This window comes from Vidua chalybeata, chromosome 20, assembly GCF_026979565.1.
Source record: "Vidua chalybeata isolate OUT-0048 chromosome 20, bVidCha1 merged haplotype, whole genome shotgun sequence".
Taxonomy (NCBI): domain Eukaryota; kingdom Metazoa; phylum Chordata; class Aves; order Passeriformes; family Viduidae; genus Vidua; species Vidua chalybeata.
Genome location: NC_071549.1, coordinates 7,393,551 through 7,420,389, shown reverse-complemented (window position 1 = coordinate 7,420,389; position 26,839 = coordinate 7,393,551). Strand labels below are relative to the sequence as shown.

Here is a 26,839-nt window from a genome sequence, read left to right as displayed (position 1 = left end):
AGAGGAAGGGAATAACTAACTAGGTTTGATATTTGCTTAAATGGAGAAAGGAATAAAAAAGTTCCTAACCTTTTGCTCAGGACAAGAGCTGTCTTGAAGGACAAGCCAACATCTTTTTCAAAGCATGGAGCTGTTGGGATGCACGATGCCAGAGACTCTCCCATCCTGTCTTATCATATTCATCAGCCATCCTGTTGACTAGACAATTGTTTCTGGCTTTCTTCAAAGCCTCTAGGACTGTCTTATCAATTCTGAGAAAAGAAGGAACCCTCGAGTATGCAACAGGATGGCTGCATTGCAGAATCTGGAGCGTGTCTTGCTTTTTCCACGAACCACAGCATCTGCAAGAAAAGGGCTGGAAGATGTGCATAAAATACCAGCTGTTCCTCAGTACCTGAGACTTCTTTATTGCCCCTTTTTACAAACTTCTCTCCTTATGTGACTTCAGAAAGGGCAAAATCGAGTGATGGACAATTTCAACAGCATTACAGTTTCTTGCGTTTGTGATTTAATAGGTCTTTGAGAGTTAATCATCATGCAACTCATAGAGAGTAGTTTTATGATTTCTTAATCTTTTGTGTACACTAATTTTCTTTTGGCTAACTGCTGAAGGGAGACATTTGTTTCTGCAGGGCATCAGCTGTGTCTGAACCACAAAGCTCAGGGTTAACAGAGTCCATAATTACCCAGATGCGTGGGCTTGTTCTATTCATCACCATTTAGAAATGTGGATCTGTCATCTTGACTTTCAAATCGAAAATGTAGCCATAGGTTAATCCCCTCTGCCTGCTCAGGTTGCATCTCTGCAGGCAGAGTGGCACCAGCATATGTTCTGCTTTTCAGTGTTTCTCTGTTTGTGTTGTTCTCAGTTATGCTTTGAATGTTTGCGGTACTTACATGGGGGGAAAAGTTCTTTACCAGCAGAAGGATTTGGTCTAAATCACTTCATTGCAAAAGAACAGAGTATGCATTCAGTGCTTTTAACCTGTCTTGTTCACTGCTTTTTTCCTTTTTTGAAGACAAGACACTTTTCCTCACTCCCTTTTTGTCTTTTCCCTTGCAGCATCAGCGAAAGCTTCCTCACTGTGAAAGGTGCAGCTCTCTTCCTGCCACGAGGAAATGGGTCATCCACTCCCAGGATCAGTCACAGGCGCAACAAACATGCAGGTGAGTGTGGTATCAATGGCTGGGGCTTGTCTGCTCCCTCTTGTTTCAGAGTCCACCTTTCTTGTGCTCATTCTCACCTGGTGACACATGTTTGTCTGGCCCACCTGTTTATTAAAACCTGACCTGCCAGTCTCAATGCTGATAGGAAAGAAAGGTTTCAAAACTCTCCTATTCAAACAGGATCATCAAATGAGTGACATTAGGGCAGCAGTCATCACATGGTGGAGACTTGAGAATGAGTGCCCCCCCTCCAAAAATATCATCCTGTAATTTCAGTATGAGAGAGGGAGGGGAGGATTGCCTTCCAAAACCTCTGTGCGCTGCAGTGGGAAACCTGAGTTTGTGATAGGGGGTGAGTAATGGTCCTTCCTGATCTGAAAGGAACAGGTTATGATGGAGAAAAAGGAGGAGGCTTACCTCCACGTGGGGATGAGGAAACCTCTGAGCAAAGTCAGTGTGACTTCTCAGAGGTGTGAGTAGAGTGAGTAATACAGAGTCGGTTATAATTCCGCCTCCTTTATCTGCTGGAAGTTTGATTTGTGTTTTTGCTTTGGCTCTCTTTGAAAAGTTGCTCTGAATATCATAACTCAAACATTTCAGGGTAGGGTTTTTTTCATTGGCTATATGGTGCTTAATCACTGGCATCAGATAGTGGGGATTTTTCCCTTCCATAAAGCAATTGGCAGGAAAGAAAAATAAATTGAGACCTTCAGATGTTTGCAAATGGGACAGAGATAGAAACAGAGACAGGAGTCAACGTGCTTTGCTAGGTGGTGACCAGGAAAAATGTGATTTGGTTTGGTTCCAGGTGTATATCCCTTTGTACTTTGACACCATCAGACTGTCATCCACCTCTGCATCTGTTAGAGTTATGTATGTGATGACTGGCCACCTCAAAATCTGTTTGCAAATATATTTATAGAAAAAGTTTCAGTCAGAAGGCATTTAATTATATACTTCCACTCAAACATAGCACAAGCAGTACCCAAATTGCTTTGGTGAGATGCATTAATTACCAGTTGTCAAAAGAAAATGTTCTGAAACTTAAATTAAAGCTGGCCTTTCTGGTCGAGAATGAAGTGAAATGTCCTTTAGTGTGAAAGTAGAGTCAGCAGCCTTTAAAAAGTTTCTCTTGGCCTGTCTTGGTTTTTAATCTCTCCAAAGTCCATTGCTGAAGCCCAGGTCTCCCCCTGGCACTGTTGCCTTGGCTTTGCCTCGCTGAGGAAACCCACAGATTTCCCTGCTGAACCTCTGCAAGGCAGCACAAACAGCTGTTGAGTCTCTCTGCTTGCCTCATCTACTCACTCCAGCTGATTTGCATGAGGTCTGGAGACCTTGGTGGAAAATAATTGCTTGTCTAATCGGCCCAGGGCTCTTGGAAGCCAAATTGCCAAGGAAGCAAATCCGGTGTGTTGTAATTGCTTACAGCAAGATGTTTGGTATTGCCGAGGCTGGCTTGCCTAAGGGGTGGGATTTTTGTTCTTAGAAGACTTACTTTATTCCTGCCTCTCAGTTTACAGTGAGATTTAATGAGGCATCAGTGCTTGTCCTTTCCTCAGTTTCCCTGTCTTTCAAGTGATCAAGTGATGGGAATGCTCTAGTGTTTTGTTTTTGTTTTTTTTTTTATGGTGCTTGGAGGTTTCACTGGAGAGAGTCCCTTGTCTGAGTGTACACCAGATTTCTGTGATTTTTTCTAGTCTCAGCAAACCAAGGCACCAGGGAATCAGTGTGTCACCTTCCTGAGCAAAACATCTGTGCCACCAGAATTAACTCAGTGATGTGGAGAGCGTGGCTGGCACAGTGTGTGCAGCTGCCTCCTTTCTGGGACACTGATAATCCATGCTCAGCTTCCATCCCCACGTGTGTCGTGACTTATCTCTGGCACACAAAATTAGAAGGGGGTCGAGAGCAGACAAAACTTTCCAGTATGGAATTGTTGCCTATAGATGCAATAGTATTTCAAGTGGCTCTAAGAGCATTTTCTAGGAAGGCTGACTGACCTTCCTGACCTGCCTTTTTAATTCATCAGAGGTGCTAGAATCCAGCGTGAAGAGTGAATGGGTAACAGGAAATAATTCATGCTCACACCCATTTCTGTAATCACACCTCCATCAATGGGAATCATTGGCAGATTGACTAGATATGGTACCAGCTGTCCATATTCCTCTCCCTGGGTGGTCCTGTGCCACCTGGCAAACTTCTGTGGGATGGTGGGCTTGCTTTTCCACAACAAACAAGGCCGAGGAGGCCAGAAAGGGATGTAACTTCCCTGGGGCTTTTGCCATCTCTGGAATACTGTGAATCACTTCTCAGATCCCACCCTTGCCCATGCTTTGCACCTTGCCTGCCAGCTCGAGAAAACAAAAGCATCTGCTCGGCACAGGACAATGTGATAGGAAGCAGCAGCCCTGCCATGGCTGCCAGCAAAGCCAGCTCTTCACAGGACAGGATGTGATATCTTTGTGCTGATTCTGGCATGTTAAAGCCTTTCCTTTGGTTTTTCTTAATCCAGGAAGTTTACAAAATGCCTTGTGTGTTTGGGGCTGAAAACCCTGCAAGTTGATTAAAGCTGGCCAAGGAAGCAATCCTTTACTTTCCAGCTCTGGAGATCCCAAGGCTGGCAGGGCAACAGGGAGGAGTGTGGTAAACTTTCTGAGGATGAAGGATAATGGAGCTCCTTGGCTGAGCCTTGCAGAAAGGGTTGTCATAGAAACATCTCTCTTTAAGTATTGAGATAATCAAATAGTCCAGGTGATAGGTGATTTTTTTTTTTTTTTTTAAACTCTGGAAACTTTGGCTCTTAAGAGGTCCCTGAATTACTGGCAGCAATAAGTGGGAGCTGCTACGTTTTGGAGAGGGAAAAAGCTGACATGAAGCATCATTCATTTCAGACTAAGATGTGTGGAAGCTTCATGAGTCAAATACTTGCTGAGCTCTTCCAGGCTGTGGGCAGGAGGTGCAGGGGAACCTTTGCTTGTTGACTGACAGTTCTCAGCAATTCCCACTATATTATCAGCTGGAACTTGCTGGAACTGAGCAGTGTTGTCAGGATTTTGCACTGGTATTGACGTGGGGAGATCCTGTCGTGGCACTCCTGGCAGAACAAGCACCTGATGGATGACTTGGCCTTCCTGAGTACCCTATCTCCATAAATAATTTCTATTTAGGGAGGCTCGTGCCAGCCACTCCCGTGCTGGGAACAATGTCCATGGGCAGGAAGCAGCTTCAGGTACTTGTCACCGGTGATACTTTGTGATTTCCCTGGCACTGCTGAGTGCCTCAGTTTTCCCACCCCCAGTTAAAAATGCATTCCCAGAGCATTGACTCATTCTCCATATGCTGAAATGTGGTTCAAGGAGGAAGGAAGAGGAGAGCAGGGATTGCAGTGTCCTGTGTAACCTACTCCATGCGAGGTTGTCTCTGTCCCGTCCAGAGAGGGGCTGCACAGCCCTGCAGCCTTGCTCTTCCACCAGCTATAAAAATCATTTGGGAACCAGGTACTCTCACTAGGCAGCCTTTCCTTTCTTCTCCTTCCCCTTTTTGGTCTTTTTGGATGCTGCTCCGTGTCCAAGCTTTCCTTATTTCTGAGAGCATTTGAAATAACATGGATTCTAGCACCGCTGGTGAATCAGAAAGGGAGGTCAGGGGGATTAACCAGCCTTCCTAGAAAAGGTTCTTGTAGCTGATCCTGCTGAATATTTGCTCCTTGCAGTGTTGCCTAAACTCAGCTTCCTGGCTGTGGGGGAGTGGGAGAGGGTTGAAGAGTAAAGGCTTCTCTTCTTGCTGATCTATGCCACCCACCTGGCAGCCCTGCACTCTCCTTTGTGGGAATGCAGATTAATTTTCCATGTAATGATTGAAAAAACAGCCCCTTGCAGGAGATGTTGCTGCTGGCCAGTACTCAGGGGTGATGTTGGCTCTCTACATGCCAGGAGTAGTGCTGAGAAGTCAGTGCAGCAGTGCTGACAGAAAATCATCTCATTTGTCTTTGAAATGCTTGATGTTTTAGGAAGCTGTGACACTTGTCTCTTCTTAATAAGACTTAAAATCACAGTCATGCACTAAATTTAATTTTCCTTTTTTTCCCCTCAGCTTTACCAGGAAAGGTGTTGCAAGTGTTTTCTAGGAAAAAATTGTAGGTGTTTGATTTTTCAGGTGGCAGTTTTTAGCTGCTTTTGGGTGGGGTTGGTACACAACCATAGGTGGGCACGTGCTGCTCTAAACAGGACTAAATCTCACTCCAAGGAGAGTATACTTTTGCCTGGGTAGTATTTCTGCACTGAGTAATAAGCTAGTGTAAAAGAAATGGCAAATTTTTGGTTTGGTGCACGTGGTAGAATGAGATGTTGAACCACAGGGTGGGGTCCATTTCTAACTAGGTTGACTTGTCTGTCAAAGGAACAAAGAGTACTGAAACACTGTTTATTTAAAAAAAAAAAAAAAAAAAAAAAAAAAAAAAAAACAGAATTTAGCAGGAGAGAACATGGTAACACAGGAACAGGTGAGCACATGGAGCAAAGAGCAGCTGACTAAGAGATGACAAAACTCCCATCTCTGAATAGGTGGGAGTGACAGTGACGACACCCCTGGTGACGTGTCAGGTTTCTCGGTGGACATTTGCTCTGGCTGGACAGCCAGGAACTTGCATGTGATTTGAAACTATTTTTGTGCATTCACCTTGCCCTCTTGCCCGCAGGGGATCTCCAGCAGCACCTGCAGGCCATGTTCATCCTGCTCCGCCCAGAAGACAACATCAGACTGGTAGGTTGGCTTTCTGCTTATCTCCTGTGAACCAATGCAAAGGTTAAGCACCACTTGACAAATACACCTGTGTAACTCAGGGAAGCAGTGGTGTGTGTGTGTGTTGGAGTGGTTTCGTCAGCAGGTTTGGGGAGTCCTTGCAACCACAAAGGTAGGAAAGCAGCTAGTTGTGAAAGGCCTGCTTTGGTTGTTCAGTGAGACAAATTGTATGGCTAGAAGGTTGTCTTTGAACCAGGTACTGAGTATCTGTGCTCCCAAAAAACACTGTACCAATTGCCAGAGAGGATAGGTAAATTATCTTGGTGTCCTGTTTAAATCAAGTGTGGGTGACTTAGGTCTGACCAGTGGGAGTGAGTCTGCCCTTCTGTGAGAGTTCAGTTGTGTTCCTCACTCTGCTGTCCAGACTTGTGGCATCCCAAAAGGCCATGGCTGAACAGGTGGGAGCATGCAGGATCCCCATGTAGCCGTGTACCTGCACTGAACCTTGGCCCTCTGCTTTCCTGGGCTGTTGCCTCCTATAATGATGTAAAATGAGGGATTGCTGTTTGTAGCATTGATGCACAGTCCTGAAGAGCTCCAGAAGCCAAATGTGAGCAGTGAGGAATTTGCCTGGGACATGTTGAAGTGCTCTACAAGGCCAGGCATGACTGCAGTGAGTCTGCACCTTTCAGCACTCAGTAGCCTGAAGTTTGTTTCCTGTGTTTTCTTGGTGCATCTTAGCAACGTCTGCCCAAAGGAGGACTGCCAGCATCCCAAGTGTTATTCCAACACCTCTGGTTTGCTGAATCCTCCTGAGCTGTGCTGGAGATGGGCTGATTGGATGAGTATAGCTAGGAAACAGCCAAGGTTACTATGGAATGCTTTAGCTTCCCGAATGACCACAGAAAATAATTTGCCATAAGCAAGCCAAAGGACCTACTCCCTAAATTTTGCCAGACACACCTTGCTGTCACTAAAATTTCAGTGAAAGTGATGGGAATGGGGGTTCTCAATGCTTTTCAGAATTTGAGCCAGGGTTCAAACATTGGAAACTATTGAACAAGGCATTGTTCAGCAGTATCACTGGCTACATTGTGTGATTTGGGACAAATTAGCCTTAACAGCTGAATAAGGACTTTGTGGGCTGAGACATAAACCCTTTTGTCCAGAGCTACATTTGGAATGCTGAAATCTTGCATGAGGTTAAGTTCGATAGTCTACTTGAATTTAATTGATTCTTGACGAACGAAGGGTGTGCAGGGCTGCAATGGACTCTCTCATAAAACAGCAGATACAAATGAGATTTGAAATATAAACAGTACTGAGAGAAATGCATTCTCTTCATTTTCTTGGCTGCTGTCATTCGGAGGGCCGGCTTCACAACTCAGGGGGCAGCAGAGGAATCTAATCCTCTAAAAACCTAAACTTAAAATTTGGAACAACTCTTGTTTCTTGGAGCTGTTGGCAGAGGTTTTTAGCCTTCTTTGAGAGCAGGATTAGAGCCATGGTACCAGTGTTAGATCAGTAGGAAGGAGGAAAAGGAGTTAAGAATGCAAAATGATTGAACGTGTTTCTGTAGCTTAGCAGAGCTGGGAGCTTGAAAGTTGGACACACTTTTTTCGTCTTCAAATCATTTTATCTCCGTGAGAAATGTGTTCTTGTATGAAACACCTACTATCACAGAGCATGAAAGGTCAGTATGAACTTCTCGGAATGTGCTGTTCATAAGGGCTGGTGAAATATCACATCATACTTCTGATGATACAAGAATGCAGCAGAAGATAAAGTTGGCTTGTGTTCAGGTGAGCCTAAAACTTAAGAAGAATGTGGCTGGCCCTGAAAGGACTACAGGGGATGACTTGTCTTGATCAGACTACAAATAACCTTCCCAAATTGAGGAGAAAGCTCTGTATAGATGAACTGGTTGAGAAAGAACTTTCCATCTCATCACAGTCCCTGAAGCCAGGCCATCCTCCCTAGAGTAACTGGGATTTCAAGTATTTTCTTTTAAAAGGCATCAGAGCACTTGGTGTGCTCCTGCTGGCAGGTGAGCCTGTGAACTAGCACTTCATGGAAAGGTTAGAGCTTCATTTGTGGTTTGATAGGCACATTGGGGCTCTAATAGTAACTTTTGAAGTTGGCTGGTTTACAATGTCAATTCTGCTGTTTTAATACTCCAGTAAATTTAGCAAAACACGCTATCTGCCCAATCATGGTTCTTCACTTTGTGCTATGGGTGTAAGTGCTGAACCCAGAGAGTCACACTAAGCCATGCCCTATTTCTCTTAACTGGCCTCTGAAAATCCCACCCTACCAGCGTGTAGCTATGTGACCTTTGCTCACTGTTCGTCTTGCCTTGTTCTAAAGGGTCTTGCATCAAGACTTCCCACTACTGCTGGCCAAATTGGTTTAGCAAAGTAAGTTAGATTTTGTTAATCCTCTTGTTGCTGGACTGTCCTCAAGAGAAGCAGAACAGAAACTCCTGTGTGGATGCCCCAGACATGGGGCAGCTGTGTCTGTCTGCTCTCTTTTTAGGCAAGTCTGTGCTGATTGTTGAGGTTTGGTTCCCAATGTAGGTAATTACTTTAACCACCAAGACTTTGGTGATTACTTGCTCTTCTAGGTTGAAGAGCACCTTTCTGTTTTCCCACAAGTGGTTAGTTCTAGAAACAACTATCTTGGGGAGAATTCGCACCTTGAAGGACTGACCACTTTGATCCTCTGTGTTTCCAAAGGAATCCCAGTGACTCAAGAAGCAAGAAGGAAAATAAGGCTGGTTTTAGCATGACTTATCCTAAGGAGATGGGGTGGGGCACAATCTCTGGCTGTACTGAGCACGGCTGTCTGCTGGCATCAGCATTTGGGTAGTTTCTGTTGGTCTTTGGTCCAACTGGGCAAGTCTGGAAGACTCTGTCAACACCGTCTCCTGCCTGCACTTGCTATTCCACCCCATCACCAGAGCTGCTGCTCCCTGCAATGCCACTGGGAAGCTTTCCCTGCCGCGCTCAGCATTCCCTGCCACAGAGCACTCTGCTGGGCCGGCGAGCTCTGTTCAGCTGCCAGGCACTGGTTTCACCTTTGTAGACTCCATGACATGCTCTGGTCAAGATTTCCCAGATGGTGGACAGGAGAGCTCTGAGATGAGAGGGGGCTTCCTCTAAGCTGGAAGGTGCTGCTCTGACCTCAAGACCAAGTTGTGAACAACTAAAGGAGCATACTGGGAAAGGCAGCCTGCTCCTGAGAGATCTCACACAATAGTTAATTTCTTAGCTTTTTAAGGATGATTGTTTTAAGTGGGGTCTCTGAGCCATGACCTCCTATGAGGGCCACCAAGAGGCATCTACACAAGCCGTGGCTCGGGAGTTTGAGGAATTTGGGTTCAGTTTGTGGAGGATGTCAAACACCACTTCAGACTTCAACCACTGGGTTACAAGGAATTCAGGAACCAAGTCCTACTGCAGCAGGCAGGGATCTGTCCACAGCACAGTGCAAGGCTGGGCTGGAACGGCTCCTTCTCCCCCTGTTTGCTCTCTGCAGGCCCTGCTCAAAGTTCAAGCAGCAGTTTAACACTATGGTAAACACTGAGGCCAGACAGAGTCTTGGGGTTGGATTGGGCCATCCAAAGTTAAAATTTAGTGTACAGAATTAAGACACTTCCTTTCTAGGGATGTCCTAGTTTCTCTGGTTGGGATCCTGTGACTTAAAATAGCTGCAAACGGCTTGGAATGGAGTCCAAAAAGTGTTGCAAGTAAAGGCTGCTTGCTGCAAGTGTTGATAAGCAAAACTTTCAGTGCTGGGCTCCCTTCCCCAGGCTCCTCATTAACCAGCAGTCTGTCTGCAAGACTTCCTGGAGTCCCTTCAGTTCTCGCTTCCTTGTGGCTTCTGGAGGAGCAGCTCACCTCAGTGCAGCCTTCCAGGAGCTTCAGCATTGGTCTGACATTCACAGTTTAAGTTCCACTGCTCTCTCAGTAGTATTTGATTTGGGGGATTTTGGGCTGAACACCAGTCCTCCTAGAGCTCTTTTGGCACTGGTGTACAAGTGAATGTGGCAGGAGCAACGAGGCACGATGACTTTCACCTTTCCTGGGCAATCTGAACCAGTGAAGGATACAGCTTAGTCATAGGGATATCTTTTCCTGCCAGGTGGAAGGCAGTACGATTGCTTCTGCACTGGGGAAGTTGCCAGAAGAATTCAAAGGGCCAGCAGGAAACCACGTATGAATTAGGTCCTGGTTGTCTGTCCAGCTGCCTGGGAAGCTGGTGCAAAGAGACTCGTTGGAGCTGTTGTAGCACACAGTAGTTTAAAGGAAAGCTCTGGTTCTTGGGGCAAAGCCCTGTGAAGGTGAAGGTTCAACACCCATCTGTCTCACTGATGGTCCACAAAGCTCACTGGGCTGTGACCAGTCAGAGGGCTGTAGGTTGTTCAAAATCAGCTGTGATGGGGCAGAGCAGGGCAACAGAGTGCACCAGGAACGTGCCAGCTGTCGAGGAGGGAACTGTGTGGGAGTAAAGCACTTCTTACCCAGCTGAGGAGCGTGGGACATCCGTACCAGTCCAGACTGCACCACTGCTTCTGCGCCTGTCACTCAGCATGAAAAAGTGGCCTGTAAAGGTAATAATCTGTGTTTTGCTGACTACACTGCTGGTCTCTTCCCCTTCTTTTCTTCAGGCTGTAAGACTGGAAAGTACCTACCAGAACCGCACTAGATACATGGTGGTGGTGTCCACCAATGGCAGACAAGACACGGAGGAGAGCATCGTCCTAGGAATGGATTTCTCTTCCAATGACAGGTACTCAAGAGTGTCCAGATGGGGAAGTACTTGTGCTCACCCCCACACAAATTAACTGTAGAAATCACTGTCTGGTGTCCTGTGTTTTCTGGGGATAGGCTGCTTCAGCTCTTCTAGCCTAACATTCTTCTTGAGCTCTAGAATTGCCTATTTTATTTCTTGAGAGGAGGTGGTAAATGTGAAGGCAACAGTGCAGGTCAGCATTTCCCTCGTTCCTCCAAGCATCAGGCTTCTGTGAGGATGTTCAGTGCCTCTGAATGGTAAGGTACCCAAGCCCTGCATCTGCACACCAGAGACAGGGACAATCTTCATGCAAAGAAAGAAAAAGCTGCAATTAGAGGAGCTGGACCTCAGCGTTCAGGAGAACAGGTAATAAGAAAGGGACTGTCAGGCAGTCCCTTGCCAAGGTCATGGCACAAAGGCCTGATGGCAGTGTCAGGGTTGGTGATGGCAGATCTTGCACACCATGTGCTGTCCCCAGGCAGCAGTGTGTCATCAGGGTTTAGTGCTTCTGCTTCATTCATTTAAATTCCTGCTGACCTTTCCACAAGGCTGCAGAATGTGGCTGGGAAGCAGCTTTTACTGCTGGAAGGGCTGTAAGCCAGGTGACAACAAACCAGCAGCTTCAGGGGCAGAAGCTTTACATTTAGAAGGAGACAGTGGGCAATTTGGAGAGGGCATGGAGGCACATGACTCTCTTAAAGAAAGTTTTAAGTAAATCTTGGCCTCTATTGGAGGACAATCAGCTGGATATTCCATTTTGGAAGGTTTCATACGCACACTTATTTCCAGCACAGCTGCTACAAGAATAAGTCTTGTTTTTGACAGTAGTTGAAATAAATTACTTCCAGGTAGTTAGTAGGATCACTAGAAAATATTTTTGAACTATTTGGCTAAGAAATTGCCTTCCAAATATTTCCTGCTGGTCACAGCAGCCACCATGCTTGGTTTGGATGCTGAGCTTGGGTGATGCCTGCTAAAATGGGGGATCAGCTTGATGCTGCCCCTGGCTCCTGTCTCTGCACATGTGTGCACAGCTGTGATTTAGAGATGCTCTTGCCTTGGGGCAAGAATAACTTGTCCTTGCACAGGTTGGTGTGAGCTCGGAACTCACTGTTGGCTGTGATAGCCACCTTTGATAACTGAGAGCTCACTGGTATTCAGTCTCTAATAACATAGCAGGGTCGTTTTAGCTTTCTGCTGGAGTTCCTGGGGTTCTGGATGGTCACTGTGATCTGCCCTCCCAGAGCCCACTCAGTATTTATAACTCCTTGTAGACTTGTTGCTATGGTCTCTGATAAGCGCTTGCTGAACAGTATCACTAAAAATACCCCAGCCACCTTGGGAAGCCTTTTAAAAACACATCTTTCCATGAGCTCATCTCATGTTGTCAACAGAAATAGCTGCATGCTGCAGTATCTCCTGGTGCTGGGCACCAGGCATGTGCATTTCCAGGGCTCCCTGTCTAACCCTCCAAAGCCTGGTCTCTCCCTCTTCCCACTCTTCTCTTAAGCTGGAGACTGGCAGGTGTGCTGGAACTGGTAGAAATCTGGGAGCACCTGGTGCAAAGCATAAGAGCAGGAGGCAGCTGAATTCAGTTCTTGAAAATGCTGCTTTGATTATGGGGCAGTTTTGCAGCTTTATGAGATTCAGCTCTTTTCATTTAACAACATGGAGGAGGTTGTGTTGGGTTCCCCTGCCCCTGCCTTTTTTCCATCACTTGATTTCTGCTTTTTACTTGGCTTTTTGCTCAGCCTTACAGAAAACTTGGGGGACTGTGAGGGCAAAGAGATCAAAGCAGCTTAGAGAGGAGTGGGATTGCCAGGAGGTGTCTGTATGGGATGGCTGTTGTGCTCATTCTTGAGGGCAAAGAAGGGTCAGGAGGCAGCCACAGGTGATAGGCTGAGATTGCCAACTTGCCATGCTGTCAGTCTTCCTGCTATTGCACTGCTCTGCTCCCGGTCCCCAGCAGCTGTGGCTGAGGGACAAACAAGAAAATAAAGCTGTGGATTGCAAAATCAGAGCTAGAACCAAACCTCTTGAGCCTGAGAGGGATTAATCTGTAAAGAAAGCCTTGAGCTGACCGAAGACTGTGAGGCCCCTCCAACCTTCTGCACAAAGTTCAGTGGTTTTGGATCCTGTTTGCTCTTCTCCTGGGTGTGTTAACCCTTCAAGCTTGCTTGAAAGAATAGTGCTGTGCCCTGAATCTGGTTAGTGATCCTTGCCAGGCCTCTGTAGTACAACACTGGCCTCGTTTGTCTCTGAAGCAACAGTGGGATTTTTCTTTTTTCTAATGCATACAAAAATATGCAACTATTGCCATGAAATTAGAATAATAACATGGTACTGTAGTAGATAGACTGACTTTCTCTTTCTCATTGCAGTAGCACTTGTACCATGGGCTTGGTGCTGCCACTCTGGAGTGACACCTTGATCCACCTGGATGGGGATGGGTGAGTACCTTTTGTGTGTTCTGTGTTAATAGAACTTTAGAGCAAGGTGTATGGGGAAGGATTCCAGTGCTTGCAGAGCCCTCACAGGTCCAGCAGCCCTCCTCTGTTGACCTGTATTGGGTTAGTAGGCTCAAAGGCCCTCAATCACAGTGGTTGTGGCAGGGAACACCAGTAATTGACTTATCTGTGAATAAACACGCTCTGAGACGGTGGCTTATGTGCGTGTTTAAGCTGGAGTAAAGGAGCTTTTGCTGGAGAGTGGGTGTGTAGTGAAAGCTCCTTAAAGGGATCCTATTATGTGTTCCTCCATCATGCTTGCAGCAGGCAGCACTCAGCCCAGCATAAAGCAAGAATGATGTTTCTCTGCCAAATAGACACCTGACTTGCAGACTCCTGTTTGTGCCAGTTACTCAGGCTGTCCAGTGCAGTGCATGGAATGACTTTTCTTTCCTTGGTAGCTGCCCCAGGATCTCTTTAGCTGAACTCTGTTGCTCCCAGCTGTGGCACTGACTTTGTGTTGCCAAGGTAAACAGCACAGCCCAGCACTGTCCCACTGTCTTAGTTTCGTTCCCAAACAGCAGCTGCTTAAAGAAGTTATCTTAGAGCTTTTAGTGTGCTATTTTGATCTGTTTGCTAGCTGAACTCAGCAGTGTATGCATAGGGCTAGACCTTTGCTGTTCTAATGTGCTAAGTCTATCAGTTATTAACTAAAAAGTGACTTTTGGGAAACATTTTTACTGTGCCTTTTTTCTTCTCACCAGAGGGTTCAGCGTATCAACAGATAACAGGGTGCACATATTCAAGCCCGTGTCTGTACAGGCAATGTGGTAAGTACTTACTACAGGCTGTCCCAGTGATCCTTTTTCCAGGTGTTTTGGCTGCTTAAGCTCTTAAAAAACAGGTGCTGCTTTATGTTACATGTGATCTTGAGACCTACTTGAGCAGCCAAAAGTTTCCTTCAGAGACAGGGAAGGAAGTTTGGTACCAAAGGAAAAAAGACATGGAAGTGCTGGTGTACAGCAGCTTTGTTTCAGCTGAGGGCAGGAAGGAATAGGGTAATTTTCCTTGCAAAGGACTGCTGCTTTGAGCCCAAAGTCACATTGCTTTGAGTATATGTTTGAAATATTTTGAGATATGTTCATTGTGATAGAGGAAAGAGAAGCTGCTTGCATTTTTCTTTCCTTTTAGGGTGGTTCATGTAGTGATCATGAAAGTATTTCTGGCTTGAGCTTCTTTGCATTGCAAAAATACATCGCCTGTCAGCGATGCTGCTGTCACCCCAGTGATTTTGACCTGGATCCTTCTGATCCCAGTCAAAGATTTAAAATAAGCTAAAAATAGGAGAGGGGGATTTGTTTCCCAGCAGCAGCTGAAGAAACTTCTGACATCCCTCGTGTAGTGAGAGAGGGCAAATACCTAAACATCTCTGTGCAGTCCTGAGCCCTTGGTTGTGCATGTCTGATTCCTGGGTGTCCCTGCCCTGCACACAGCTGATGGCACAGTAGGAGCTGTCAGCACCCTGTCTTGGACACAAACTCTGTGCATCTTATTTAGGGCTTGAGTATTTGTAGCAGATTTTGGAGCCAGAGACACGGGTCTGCCCTCTGAATTGTGGGCATCTTCACTGCTATCCAGGCTTGTTTTGGCATGCTCCAATTAAGACATGCAAGCTCTGGCAGCGTGTGGGAATCCACAGCTTTGCAGGACAGCCTCGTGCACAGTGCCAGGGGTTTGTACCAACTGATGGGACATGAGCAGCATCCTGGATTTGGCTGCTGCTTAGTGCTTGATACCAGCCTGAGAAGGAAATTATAAACCTACAAGTGTTGTTCCCTTGCTAGGTCTGCTCTGCAGAGTTTGCATAAGGCTTGTGAAGTGGCACGGAGCAACAATTACTATCCAGGGAGCCTCTTCCTCACGTGGGTCAGTTACTACGAGAGCCACATCAACTCGGACCAGTCGTCGGTCAACGAGTGGAATGCCATGCAAGATGTCCAGTCCCACCGGCCCGACTCGCCCGCCCTCTTCACAGATGTGTAAGTCAGGCTGGCTCTGCTCAGCCAGTGTTTGACTGTCCCCAAATGAGGAGAGAGTTTCCACAAGAGATTGCTCTTAATTAGGTATTAATAAGGAGAGGTTTCCTGTTCCATGTAATAAGTGGACTCACGGTTAGGTAAACACCAGCACTGGAAGTTTAGCCCTCCTGGGGCTCCCTTGCATCTCCTCCAGCCTCTGTTTTCAGTTTAGATGTTTACCTTGGGCTTTGCTTGCAGACCTTTGCTTCTGCAAGGTAAGTCCCATGTTACTGGTGAGAGAGGTGTAGTGTACCTCAGCCTTGTCTCTGTTGGTTTTGTCCTCTTGTTCTGGGCCTGGAAGGAACAGGTTTCTCTGGACTTTGTTCTTACACTGGCACATGTCTGAGCGCATGTTTAGGCTAACATGGTGTTTTTATCCTTACTCAATTCATTTTGCTGTAAAATGAAGTGTTTATCTATGGACTTCTGAGCCTGTGAGCTCAGAAACATCCTCATCTCATCCATCTGAAACACCTAAGAATGGGGGCAAAGAGCAATGTAGGTTTTTGTCATTCTGAGGAGCTTAGCAAGTGTGGAACAGGACAGTGTGTAGATTCCAAGATGCCTCCAGCCAAATGCTTGGGTATCAGGTGATAGATAGATGGTCCAAAAGAGTGGCTGAGGTAAATGGGTAGACAACTCAGAAAGGCAAAATTTATAGGCTGTATCAACATTCAAGGTTTACCACCCCTGTCATTAGTAACTGCTGATGGTACTGATACCATATAACATGAAAGGTAGTCTGTGACCAGGTGTGGTGCCAAATGTGAGAGTTTTCACTTGCCTGTTTTGTAATTACTTCAGTGGTCCAGCCACTTTCCCAGAATAATAGTGCCTTTGGTTGATTTATGCTCCCAGATATTTCCTGTTGCTGGAGTCTAGTGAGTGAATAATGATTCTAAGCAGTTGCTCAGCTGTGAACAAGTCTTCACACTTGATTGTTTTTTAATGTAAAAGGCGGGTGGCTGAAAAGTTTTGGCAGGCTGACAGATTAATATTTTCTTGTAGCTTTTCATATATAAATTTTATCTAACCCACACTTTCCCTGGTGGCACCTTGAAATTGAATGATTTCCTTGGGACACTTAAACAGCATTCTCTTAATGGAATCCTGAAATAATGCATGAGGTTAAAAGAACCGGGAACTTCCATGATTTTTATTTGTGAACCACCAGTTGAACACTTGTAACGTCCATGCCCTCTCCAACCTGGCGGCCTTCCAGAGAAAGGGAAAGGTGGTTGGGAGATGTCACTGCTGGGTCCCTTCTGAAGATGCTGGGTGAGCCAGCTCCATGCTGCTGCTCTGCTGCAGCTTCCCCTGGTGTTACTCAGGCTATTTTTGCAGCTGGTGATAAGGCCCCTGGCAGCAGAGGCGGGAGGAATGCAGAGGCTTAGCTGCCCTCGTCTCTCCATGTAAGGAGTTTTGGAGCTGTTACCTTTCCAAGAAAGGTAGGGAGAGGCTTAGATATTGCTCCAGAGGGTATAATGCAGCTTTCCCAATTTAAATTTTACCAAATACCAGGGGTTCTCTGGATGACTACAATGGATTAGGAGCATTCAGTTGGTGGCTTTCATATACGACTGTGAATCTAAACTGGGCTTTACTGTCACCTGGATTCCCTCCAGCTGAGGACATGCCTGGGGGAAGTAGTGTGAGAGTCTGAGACTCTACAGAGTCTATACCTATTTTAAAAGTGTCATGAATCCAGTTTGTTTTCCCTCCCAGTGACTTTGTTGCTTTCTTCTGACAGCCCAACTGAGCGGGAACGCACAGAACGGCTGATTAAGACCAAACTAAGGGAGATCATGATGCAGAAAGATTTGGAGAACATCACCTCAAAAGAGGTGAGTGGTGAGGGTGCAGCACTGGAAATGCTGTTGTGCAAACTAAAGAGCTCTGTGTTTCATGCTATGAAGAAAGGCCAGAACAAAAGCTTCACATGACTTCCTTGTGTCCCTCCTGCCCATGCAGATACGCACAGAGCTGGAGATGCAGATGGTGTGTAACCTGCGGGAGTTCAAAGAATTCATTGACAATGAAATGATAGTGATCCTCGGGCAGATGGACAGCCCCACACAGATATTTGATCATGTCTTTTTGGTGAGTCTAACAGTGAATACAAAAGTAAACACTCCTAACACTTTTCACTGTGGGTTGGTTGACACAGGGGCCTCTGGAGGAAGTTAAAGGAGTTCTGAAGGAAAGGTTGGTTGATCTTGGGCTCTTCAGCAAGACAGTAAAGAACAAGAGCAGCTTGGCTTTTTGGCTGTACTAAACTTTGCCACGTAGCACCAAGCTGTAGACCCTGTTACCTAGAGGATGGAAGGGACAAGGTCTTAATTCTAACAGTTTCTTAGGGCTGTTTCCATTGATGTAAGACCAGTTTTGTGGCTTTAACTGTCCAGGGTACCCACGTGCCAAGTTCTTGTGTTTGGGGAAGACATAACATAGCAAAGAGGGAGGGAGCTGTGTGGCATCATGTGGAATGACGCTCTTTTAACATGGAAAGCTCTGAGTTTGTGTGATCCAGGAGGAGCAGAGTAACGTAACAAAGAATCCTGGAGATAAGTCACTTAAGGAAACATAAACATTTTGCTGTTTAATGTTTTACTTGCTTAGTTGCTGCTGGGGCCTGTCTTAATTACTGCAGCTCCTTCTGGTGAGTCAGCGCTCCGCTGGATTTCCCAGCCCCGGAGCCACGGACACAGGTTTGGTTGGGCTGTCTAGCCTGTGAGGTTGGCTCAGCTTTAAACAAAGCCATTCCTCTTGGACCAGCTGGTCTTTCCAAATGGAGAGGGCCTCTCCCAGTCTCCGGCTCAGAAGGGATGGTCTCTGTTAATGTGAGCACTCCCAGGATATCATGTTGGGGTAGAGCCAGGAAACTTGGAAGTACCTACGATGTAATGGTTTTTTTTTTTTTTGCAGACTATGTGTTATAAGGAGAGAGAGGAACCTGTTACAGGCTTATGGTGCTGGCCAAAAGCTGTTACAGGCAGCTGGATGCACTGCAGGGCTTGGAGTCTTGGCTCTGAGTGCATTTAATGGGGAGAAAACCTTTCAAACAAGGCTTGCAGGCAGCACCAAGAAGAGCTGTGGTTAATGTGTGGAATAAAAGTGTTTGCAGAGCAGCTGCTGTGGTGAGGAGCAGTGCTGCTGGGGTTGAGCACCAGCTTCACCCAGGAGCATGTGTGCTGCAAGGAAGGGCTCAGAGAGGCAAGGAGCTGTTTCCTTCCAGGTGGAGGCAAGAGCCCTGTGGGATCCCATTTAAGGAGTACTAAAAGAACTAAGCAGGAAATAAGAGAACTGATGATGTTGGTAATTGTGGATCAAAGGACAGGAGAAAAGGCTTTCACCCCTGCAGCACTGTTCTCCCTACCTGTGGAAACTGATGGTTCCCAGGCCTGAATTCAATTGTTCTTCCTTGACTGAAAGAGACAACTTTAACATGAGTCTGGGCCTTGGTAAATACCATCATCTTCATCTGGATCATCTTTCCATTTGGGAACCATTTTAGGGCAGGGAAGCAGAGAGCTTGTGCACCTTAAATTTTGAAGGAAGCCTTTGAGTGGTTTTGTCCTTAGTCAGGTTTGTGTTTGAGCAGGAAGCAAGCAGCTTGGAGGCCCTGTGTGTGCTGCAGAGGAGAGGGTTACCCAGCTGGAGTTGGTTAAATGTCTTCATTTCTCTGCTCACACAGGCTTTGAACATGGGGAGAAGAGGTGTAACCCAAGTGAGCTTAGGTGTTGCTGCCTTTGATGTTCGAGATGGGTGTTTCGTGTATAAACAGCACCTGGATGGTTCTTAAAAGCAAGCAGTTTCTCTCTGTGGGGCAGAACTGGCAGCAGCCTCCAGGGAAAGGGTGGAGTGGTCCTGTCTTGCTGAGGTTGATTTGTCAGCGGTTTGCAGGAAATGCCAACACACAGTGCTGGGCTCTTCTTGGCAGAGCTGCTTCTTGTTTCAGAAGGGATCTGGTTAATGGGGTGAGAGAAGGTGCTGAGCATCAGTCATGGTTACCCCTTGTGTACCCCTGTGCTCGAAGGACCCCCAGCTCTCCAACCCTTGGCTGCTCAGCTTCCTTCTCTGGTTCACTGGTGACTATCCCTCCCTCCACCAGTTGCCTGGCCATGCCTTCCTTCTGCCTGATGTGTCCCTTTGCATGTTTTCCCTGCAGGGCTCAGAATGGAATGCCTCCAATTTGGAAGATTTGCAGAACAGAGGGTGAGTAGCTTCAGGCCATCAGCTTAAAAGCAAAAGCCTGGCCACACTTTTCTATGCAACAAACTCTATTCCATACCTGCTGTGTTCCCTGAGTCTTATTTAAGAGATTGCAGATCCAAACAGGCTCTTGCTTCCTCCCAACTCCTTGTCCCACAAACAGGCACCTTAAAGTAAAAGAATCTTACCCTGACCTTGACTAATGTCCCCAAGGCAAACAAAGGAAGGCAGCAAGCTCATAGCTATAAGTAGTAAAAAGCTGCAATTACTGAACTGGATGCTGCATAGTTGGCTCTGAGCCCTCGGCCCCAGCCCATAGTTCTGGACTGATTACAGAGGCACTTCAGACCACCAGGCTGTGCAGGAAGGAAAATGTGGAGAAGAGCATTTGTTCCTCTGAGTGGGGCCCAGTAGGAAATCAAGTCCTGTGGGAACGCCACCGATGGGTTCCTCTGTTTCCTGCCCTTTCTACTTTTCAAGTTTAGATTGTCCTTTCTCTAGACCAGGTGGTTATAAGCACCAAGATTGTGCAATTAAATAATTATTCATGGGTTTGGCTTTATTTGTGCCAAACCAGTGGAAAAAAACTAATCATGCTGGTGAACTGATAGTGTAATTCTGTACCTCAGAAATACAGCCTGGCAAAATTGACTCTTCCTGGTGACCTCAGGGTCTGCTGTGATTTCCTTGAGTCCAACAAGTCCTACTTGATTGCCAGTGATCTCATACCTGCTTGGGAAAAGGGATGTCACTCTCTTGCAGTTCCCTTGTTCTGCCTGATATCCTAGCATTGAGTGTATTTCATAAGCATCTTACAAGTAACCCTCAGGGCTAAAAATACTGAGTGCTGTGTACATAAATACCACACGCTTTCTCTAGCAGTTTCCTTTCCAGAAAATTTAGGGATAAGAAATAAATCCTCCCCAGTGGCTCATTGTCTGTTACATCTCTCTGTAGTTGTTCTATGTGTTTGTTTAGCTCTGGTGTTACTGGGAGGTTTAGTCTTCCATCTTTTGTGGTTTTGGTGCAGCAGGAGGAGAGATTCACAAAGGGGCTTGGAGAAAGTGTGAAAACACTAATTGCAGGAGCTCCTGTGGCACAAGTGTTGCTGTCATGTAGAGGTGGTGGGCAGTGTGACCTGACATTGTGCAGAGGAAGTTTCTATCCATAGATCTCTGTTATCAGGCTCTAAACTGCCCAGCAAAAGCTATTGTCTGTGTTAGCTACTGCTCCCTTGCATTAATTCCTGGTTTCCCAGGAATTTTGTTCAAGAGTGCCCTTCCAAATGCCCTTGGCAAAGCAAGGCAAGGCTGCAGTGTAGCAGTGGGACATCTCTTTGAACTGGCTGTGTTTCTCTCTGCTGTTCCCATGCAGGGTACGGTACATTTTGAATGTGACTCGAGAAATAGATAATTTCTTCCCTGGGCTCTTTGAGTACCACAATATCCGGGTTTATGATGAAGAAGCTACAGATCTTCTGGCATACTGGAATGATACCTACAAATTCATCTCCAAGGCAAAGTAAGTCTTTTCAGAAAACACAACACACATGTTTAGAAGATAGATTCTAAGCATTTTGTCTTCCTGCTGATTTTCTTAACTGCTTTTCCTCCTTGCCTACCTCGCATCATTTGTGCATTTTCGTTTGTGGTTTGCAGTAGAAGAGCATCTCTGTGCTAGAGGCTGCCCTGAACTGCTGAATATCTTTCTGGGATGTGTTTCTAAATTGTGACACCACGTTTGTGGTACAGGTTCTCTTTTCACTTGGAATATGGCTTGATGCCAGTGGGCCATTTGGGCTGATCTCAAGGGTGCCACACTAGTCTTCAGAGGTTTTCCTGTATCTCTGTGTTTTTCCACTTTGCAATAACAGCTTCAGAAGAGCTGTCGTTACAGAGTCTCTTAGGAATATTAATAAGACCTTGTTCTTCAGTTTCTTTGTGTGCCTTGCTCCAGTTTGTAAATTGGATTATCAGATCACATCCCAGACTCCAGCTGTGGCCACAGTGTTGAAAATACGTTTGATAATTCTCTGGTAAAGATGTTGCTGTTTTCTTAAGCTTGTCAGATGTTTTCTGTTTAGTGATCCTCTTTTATTCTTTCTCCCACTTCAGGAAAAATGGTTCTAAGTGCCTGGTGCACTGCAAGATGGGAGTGAGCCGCTCAGCATCCACGGTGATTGCCTATGCCATGAAGGAATACGGCTGGAACCTGGACAGGGCTTACGACTACGTGAAGGAACGGCGCACCGTCACCAAGCCCAACCCCAGCTTCATGCGGCAGCTGGAGGAGTACCAAGGGATCCTGCTGGCCAGGTGAGGGGAAGGATTGATCCTGATTATCCATGTTGAGGTGTAACACTTCAGTGGTTGACTCCTTTCTTTTAGTCAGAGCTTGTATCCGTGTTGCACTGAGCTTGCACTGTGTTGTGCTCTGTTTTCAGGGTTAGCTCAGCCTGGGAAAATGGGTGTAACCAGGAGCTGTCAGGAAGCTGTTTCACTTCTAGGATGTTTGGTTTTTGGAAAGTAGCATCCCATGAAGTGTTATCTGAGTGCAGCATTCAGAGCTATGCAGGCTCCAGCAGAAATAAATGATGTCCCTGTAGCTTGTAACATCACTTGGCAGGGAACTCGCTTTGTCTCCTCACAGTTCCCTGTTGAACATGCCCCTCCTCAGCAGCTGGTCTGGTTTTATTTAGATCCCTTTGGTAAGTGTTGGTGTGAGGGGAGGGGACAGGATGTTCTGTGCATTGCAACAGTGGTGTTTATTCCTGCCTGGAGTCCTGAGGCTGGTCTGGAGCTGGGCCTGGGTATGGGCAAGTGTGTTGTAATCCCAAGCCAATCACCTGACTAGCAAAAAGACATCAATATTGCATGTTTCTAGGCTGTGTTAAGCAATGTCTTCACGTGATCAGCAAGAAGGAGGCAGTGATACTCTGTTTTGCCAGGTTATGGTGTTTTGTTTGGAATCCTGGTGTGCTTTGCCTGGGAGCAGATCTGCAGCAAACAGAGTTACCCAATCTGAGCCTCCTGCCACGGGAGGTGGATCTTAGCAGGTTTGGACCAAAGTAAATAGTAAATTTCAAAGCTTTGTGGTGCATTTGGGAGATGCCTGTTTTTTGTAAAATCATTTAGATTGGAAAATAGCTTTAAGGACGAGTCCAGCCATTGTTTTATGTATTATCATTTACAGCAGCTCTGTCACTCATGTGCTCTCTTTAGGGCACACTACTTATCTCTGTCCCTTGCTTGATTCTGTCTCTTCATGTTTGTTCTATCCACTTGCAAAGACCTCCATTCCCTTTCATTGTAATAACTTTTTCTTCTTCCTTTCCTCGTCAGCTGTTCCCAGCAGCCAGACTGTGTTGTTTGGTGGGCCAGACCTGGATTCCCAATTTTTACACTAAACCCTTGGTCTGAGCTCCCCTGTCACTGGAGTGTGCTTCCTCTTACCCTCCCTGCACAAGTAAACAAACCTCAGGGCTCCTCCCAACTTACTCCCTGACCAGGTGCACCCACAGGATCTTCATCCACCAGCTCTTCCCATCCTTCCTCTCCCCTGCTCCCCAAACCCTCCTGCCATAGTGACCCTTTTTCTTTCTAAAAAGCAGCCAAGTAGTATCGAGTCTCAGGACAGATCACATGGAACAGACAATTTTAAAAGATAGTGCCCTGCTGGACTGAAACCCTTTGAGACAGACACCACACCTGCCTTGGGTGCCTCATGTGACACCAAACATGCAGCTGGCACCAGTTAGTAAAGGTCAGTGCTTAACTCTGGGCCAGAGATGACCTGACAGTGTACAGACTGGGAAATTAGATCACATTGGTGTAGATTGGATGGAGAAAAATAAGTTTTTTAGGTGTGAAAAATGCACCAACAGGTTGGTGAACACCTGTGAGGAGCTCTGGTATGGGGCGGGAGCAGCTGGTGTCTCACATCTTCCAGCCCTGAGCCTGGCAGTTGGTTTGGGTAATCTGCCAGTCTGGTAGCTGGTGACATGCCTGCAAAGCCACCCTGTACAAACAGTTTGGTTAAGGATTATTTTTCCCTGTCTTTTAGTAATTTGTTTTTTGGAGGTATATCTTTCCTGCTGCCACCATTTATAGCATGTGGCCTCCCTTCCACTGAAGCCCTATCCTGCTCTGCAAGTCCCTGTACAATGGCACAAACAGGATTACTTGTGAGGTTTTAAAAAATGCAAGAGCACTGTGTTACATCTGTGTAGGATTTAAAAGCCTGCATAAAGGAAGCTTCACTGAAGCACGGAATGGCCCCTCCATGCTGCAGAAACTGTCCCTCTTTATCCACTTCCTCTCTCAGCTACAAACTGCTTTTTTTCCTCTTTGTTTGTGTTATTTAGCTTTGCCCTCTGGCTTTATTGTTTATTGCTGCAGTATTCCAGGACAGGTAAAAAAACCAAAAACAACAACAAAAAAACCCCAACAGATTGACACTCATGTGACTGCTCCAATTTCAGGGGGAAGATATGTGAGGGCAGCCATGTGCTCACACTATCCAGTTACGTTTTTGTGCTGGGGTTATAGCAACTGGGATATGTTTTCCAGCTGTAAAATGAAAACCCCCTGCCTGCTTTTAGTCACAACAACAAGTGTGTTTTGCTCTTTGGGACTGTCATACTTCCTGGGGTTAGTTAAACTGTCCCCTCCCTCTGTTGATAAACACAGCAAGGCTGAGCCAGGCCTGTTTCTGTTATTAGTTATAGATAAGTTACAGGAAACCAGTGTTTGGGATCTCCTGTGCCTTGTCCAGCTTGTGAATCAACAGCATTTTTATACCCAAGCCTGGAGAGCTGGTGAGAGGTGGGGGCGGTTCCTGGTCCAAAGTTGGTGTGGGTACAAGCACCAGGAATGTTGCCCAGGAAGGTCAAGAGGTGACTGTGGACTCTGGGAAGGGAACTTTCAAAATCAAATGTGTAGCAGAGAGCTGGATTTGAGCACTGAGGTGCCCTCAGAAAACACCAGCAGCTCCCCAGGTTGTATGAGCAGAGATGTCAGATGACATTCCATGAAAAGCTCAAGCAAGAACCTGCCTCAGGGACAAGCCTGTTTCTGCTGCCAGTGTCAAACTGCTCCAAAACCCACTGGAGATGGAGCATGTGCACCCCAGGACAGCGTCTTTGGCCTCTGACTGTGACCCTCCTCTCCTGTGACAGGACCTGATTCTGCCCTGTGTCACACGAGAAGGTTGTCACTGATTATAGGGTTGGAAAGCTAAATCTGCAATGGATTCTTTTCCTTAGCTGTTGGGCACCCACAACTGAACTGGCACATGGTAATTAGCTCAGTACCATCTGTTAATTAACTTACCATGGCCACTGGATGTATCTGGGAGTGCCTGCTCATGCTAGCAAGGGACTGAAGGGTTTTTGCAACATCTGCAGCTCCAAGGAGGCTTCTGTGGTTTCTGTGTTCCTCCTAGGGGCAATGGGTGGAAACACATCCCTGTGGCCGTGGCCACTCAGCAAACCCTGGCAGCCTGGGCTAGCTCTGGCATTTCATGGCAAGAAGTTGCCTGCAGTGCTCTCTGTAAGCCCAGGTGCATGGGTTGGGGTTTTTGGCAGGTGGAGCTGAGGAAGGTGATGCAATGCCACTGGCAGTTATTTGTCCTTTTGTTGGCTCAGACTTTCCTAAAGGGGCTTTCCAGGAGCTGGAGGAGTTCTGAGCTTCCTTCCTGTGGAAGGTGGGTGGTAATTTGGGCTGTGTGTTTACTGTTGAGGATGTCTTGTGTGTTTTTGCACACACCCACCTCTACTCATCCCACTCTATCCCTCGGTTACAAGAGCCAGTTATTGATAACTGAAGCTATTCAGAGAAGGAACCACGAGGGAAATTGGACTTCATTCAGTGTCCACCACCTGCTTATGTCCAGCACAAGGGGCTCTCTCTCTTCTGGTCACCACTCACTGCTAGCAAATGGAAAAGTGCTGAATGAGAAAGGACCAAATTCTGCAGTCAATTAAACATTGCATTTGTTGAATGGATGGATCAAATACTGCTGAGAAATAGGGAGGGGTGTGTGGAGCAGAATGGTGCCATGGAATTTAGCTCCTGGAAAGCAGCTCATTACTGGATGGACTTCTCCAGCAGCAGGTCTGGCCCTGAACTGTTCAGGTGAAGCCGCAGCTGTGGTCAGTGACTCCAGCATTTGGCACAGTTTCTATTGTAGGTTGTGTCCTCTTACAGCAAGGTAGATCTGGCTGTGGTATGTAGAAATTACTCACTGTTTTCCTTTGCTCTCCTTCCCTGCAGCAAACAGCGGCACAACAAACTGTGGCGCTCGCACTCGGACAGCGACCTCTCAGATCACCACGAGCCCATCTGCAAGGCTGGGCTGGAGCTGAACAAAAAGGAGATCACCACCTCAGCTGACCAGATCTCGGAGGCCAAGACTAATGACAACCAGCAGCCCATGTCTCCCATCTACTCAGCTGAGCTGGACAGGGAGCAGCAGCTCCCAGAAGACACAAACATGATTGAGGACGTGTGTGTGAAGGAGAGAAGGATCCACTTAGAGTTTACTTGCAGAGACTTCCACACAGAGCAGATGGAGGACAAGCTGAACCTGAACAATATCAATGGCTGTACAGCAGGGTGTTGTGTAGACTCCGTCCCCCCTGACAACTGCCGTGCTTCTGAGGCCTTAATGCAGCTCCAGCACCCCTTGGAAATAACGGAGTTTTCTGATCTGACGGTGGACGATCTAGAAAAAGATGCCCTTAAGCCTGATATGAACGTGCACTTGGTTCCCATGGAAGAATTCACTTCATGTTTAAAAGACTTCCCCCAGTCCCCAAACCAAAATTCCCTAGGTCTCCAACAGAACCCTCAGCCCCAAGTGACAGACCTCAGCACAGACAGGATTGATTTCTTCAGCGCTTTGGAGAAATTCGTGGAGCTCTCCCAGGAGAGCCGGTCACGCACCTGCTCCCATTCCAGGCCAGAGGAGCAAGGGACTGGGAGGAATGGGGTCTCCAGGGTGCCTGTGCTGGAAGTGCCACCTGCTGCAGATGGGGGTGCAGATGCTCGAAGGAGCAGCCCTGGAAACTCTCCTCAGCCATCCGATGACTCCTCCACAGATGAAGAGCAACAAAAGGTTAAAATAACTTGCTCAGGTTTTTTAGGAACTGCTGCTCAGCCTTATCTGTGGGCTGTTTTCTGCTGTGGGGTGGCTGTGGATGGGATTTTCAAGCCCTGCTTTCACTGGACACGGTGTTTGGGGAGGGATTGCTAGATGCTTCTCCCTTCCTTCACTTTTAGATACTTGCCCTTTTTTGCACTTTTTCCTTAAACATCAGTTTGCTGGCATTGGCAAGGCCATGAGCCGACCTTGACCTGACCTGCTGTGCTGTTCTCATGAGAAACTTATTTTTGAGTTTTG

General features: G+C 46.6%; 1 protein-coding gene across 3 annotated transcripts in view; it reads left to right on the top strand.

Annotated features, from left to right (window-relative positions):
* Positions 1-26,839, top strand: part of SSH2 (slingshot protein phosphatase 2) — an 87,355-nt gene that overhangs the window by 56,537 nt on the left and 3,979 nt on the right. For 2 of the 3 annotated variants that reach the window (XM_053960843.1, XM_053960845.1), the window contains 12 exons: positions 1,064-1,167; positions 5,864-5,928; positions 10,577-10,698; positions 13,083-13,151; positions 13,913-13,978; positions 14,993-15,187; positions 16,977-17,070; positions 17,198-17,326; positions 19,395-19,441; positions 20,813-20,959; positions 21,553-21,753; positions 25,711-26,554. In XM_053960843.1, coding sequence (XP_053816818.1) covers positions 1,064-1,167; positions 5,864-5,928; positions 10,577-10,698; positions 13,083-13,151; positions 13,913-13,978; positions 14,993-15,187; positions 16,977-17,070; positions 17,198-17,326; positions 19,395-19,441; positions 20,813-20,959; positions 21,553-21,753; positions 25,711-26,554 — 2,083 coding nt within the window. The remainder of the gene's footprint in view (positions 1-1,063; positions 1,168-5,863; positions 5,929-10,576; positions 10,699-13,082; positions 13,152-13,912; positions 13,979-14,992; positions 15,188-16,976; positions 17,071-17,197; positions 17,327-19,394; positions 19,442-20,812; positions 20,960-21,552; positions 21,754-25,710; positions 26,555-26,839) is intronic. The other variant, XM_053960844.1, reaches the window with a different exon arrangement.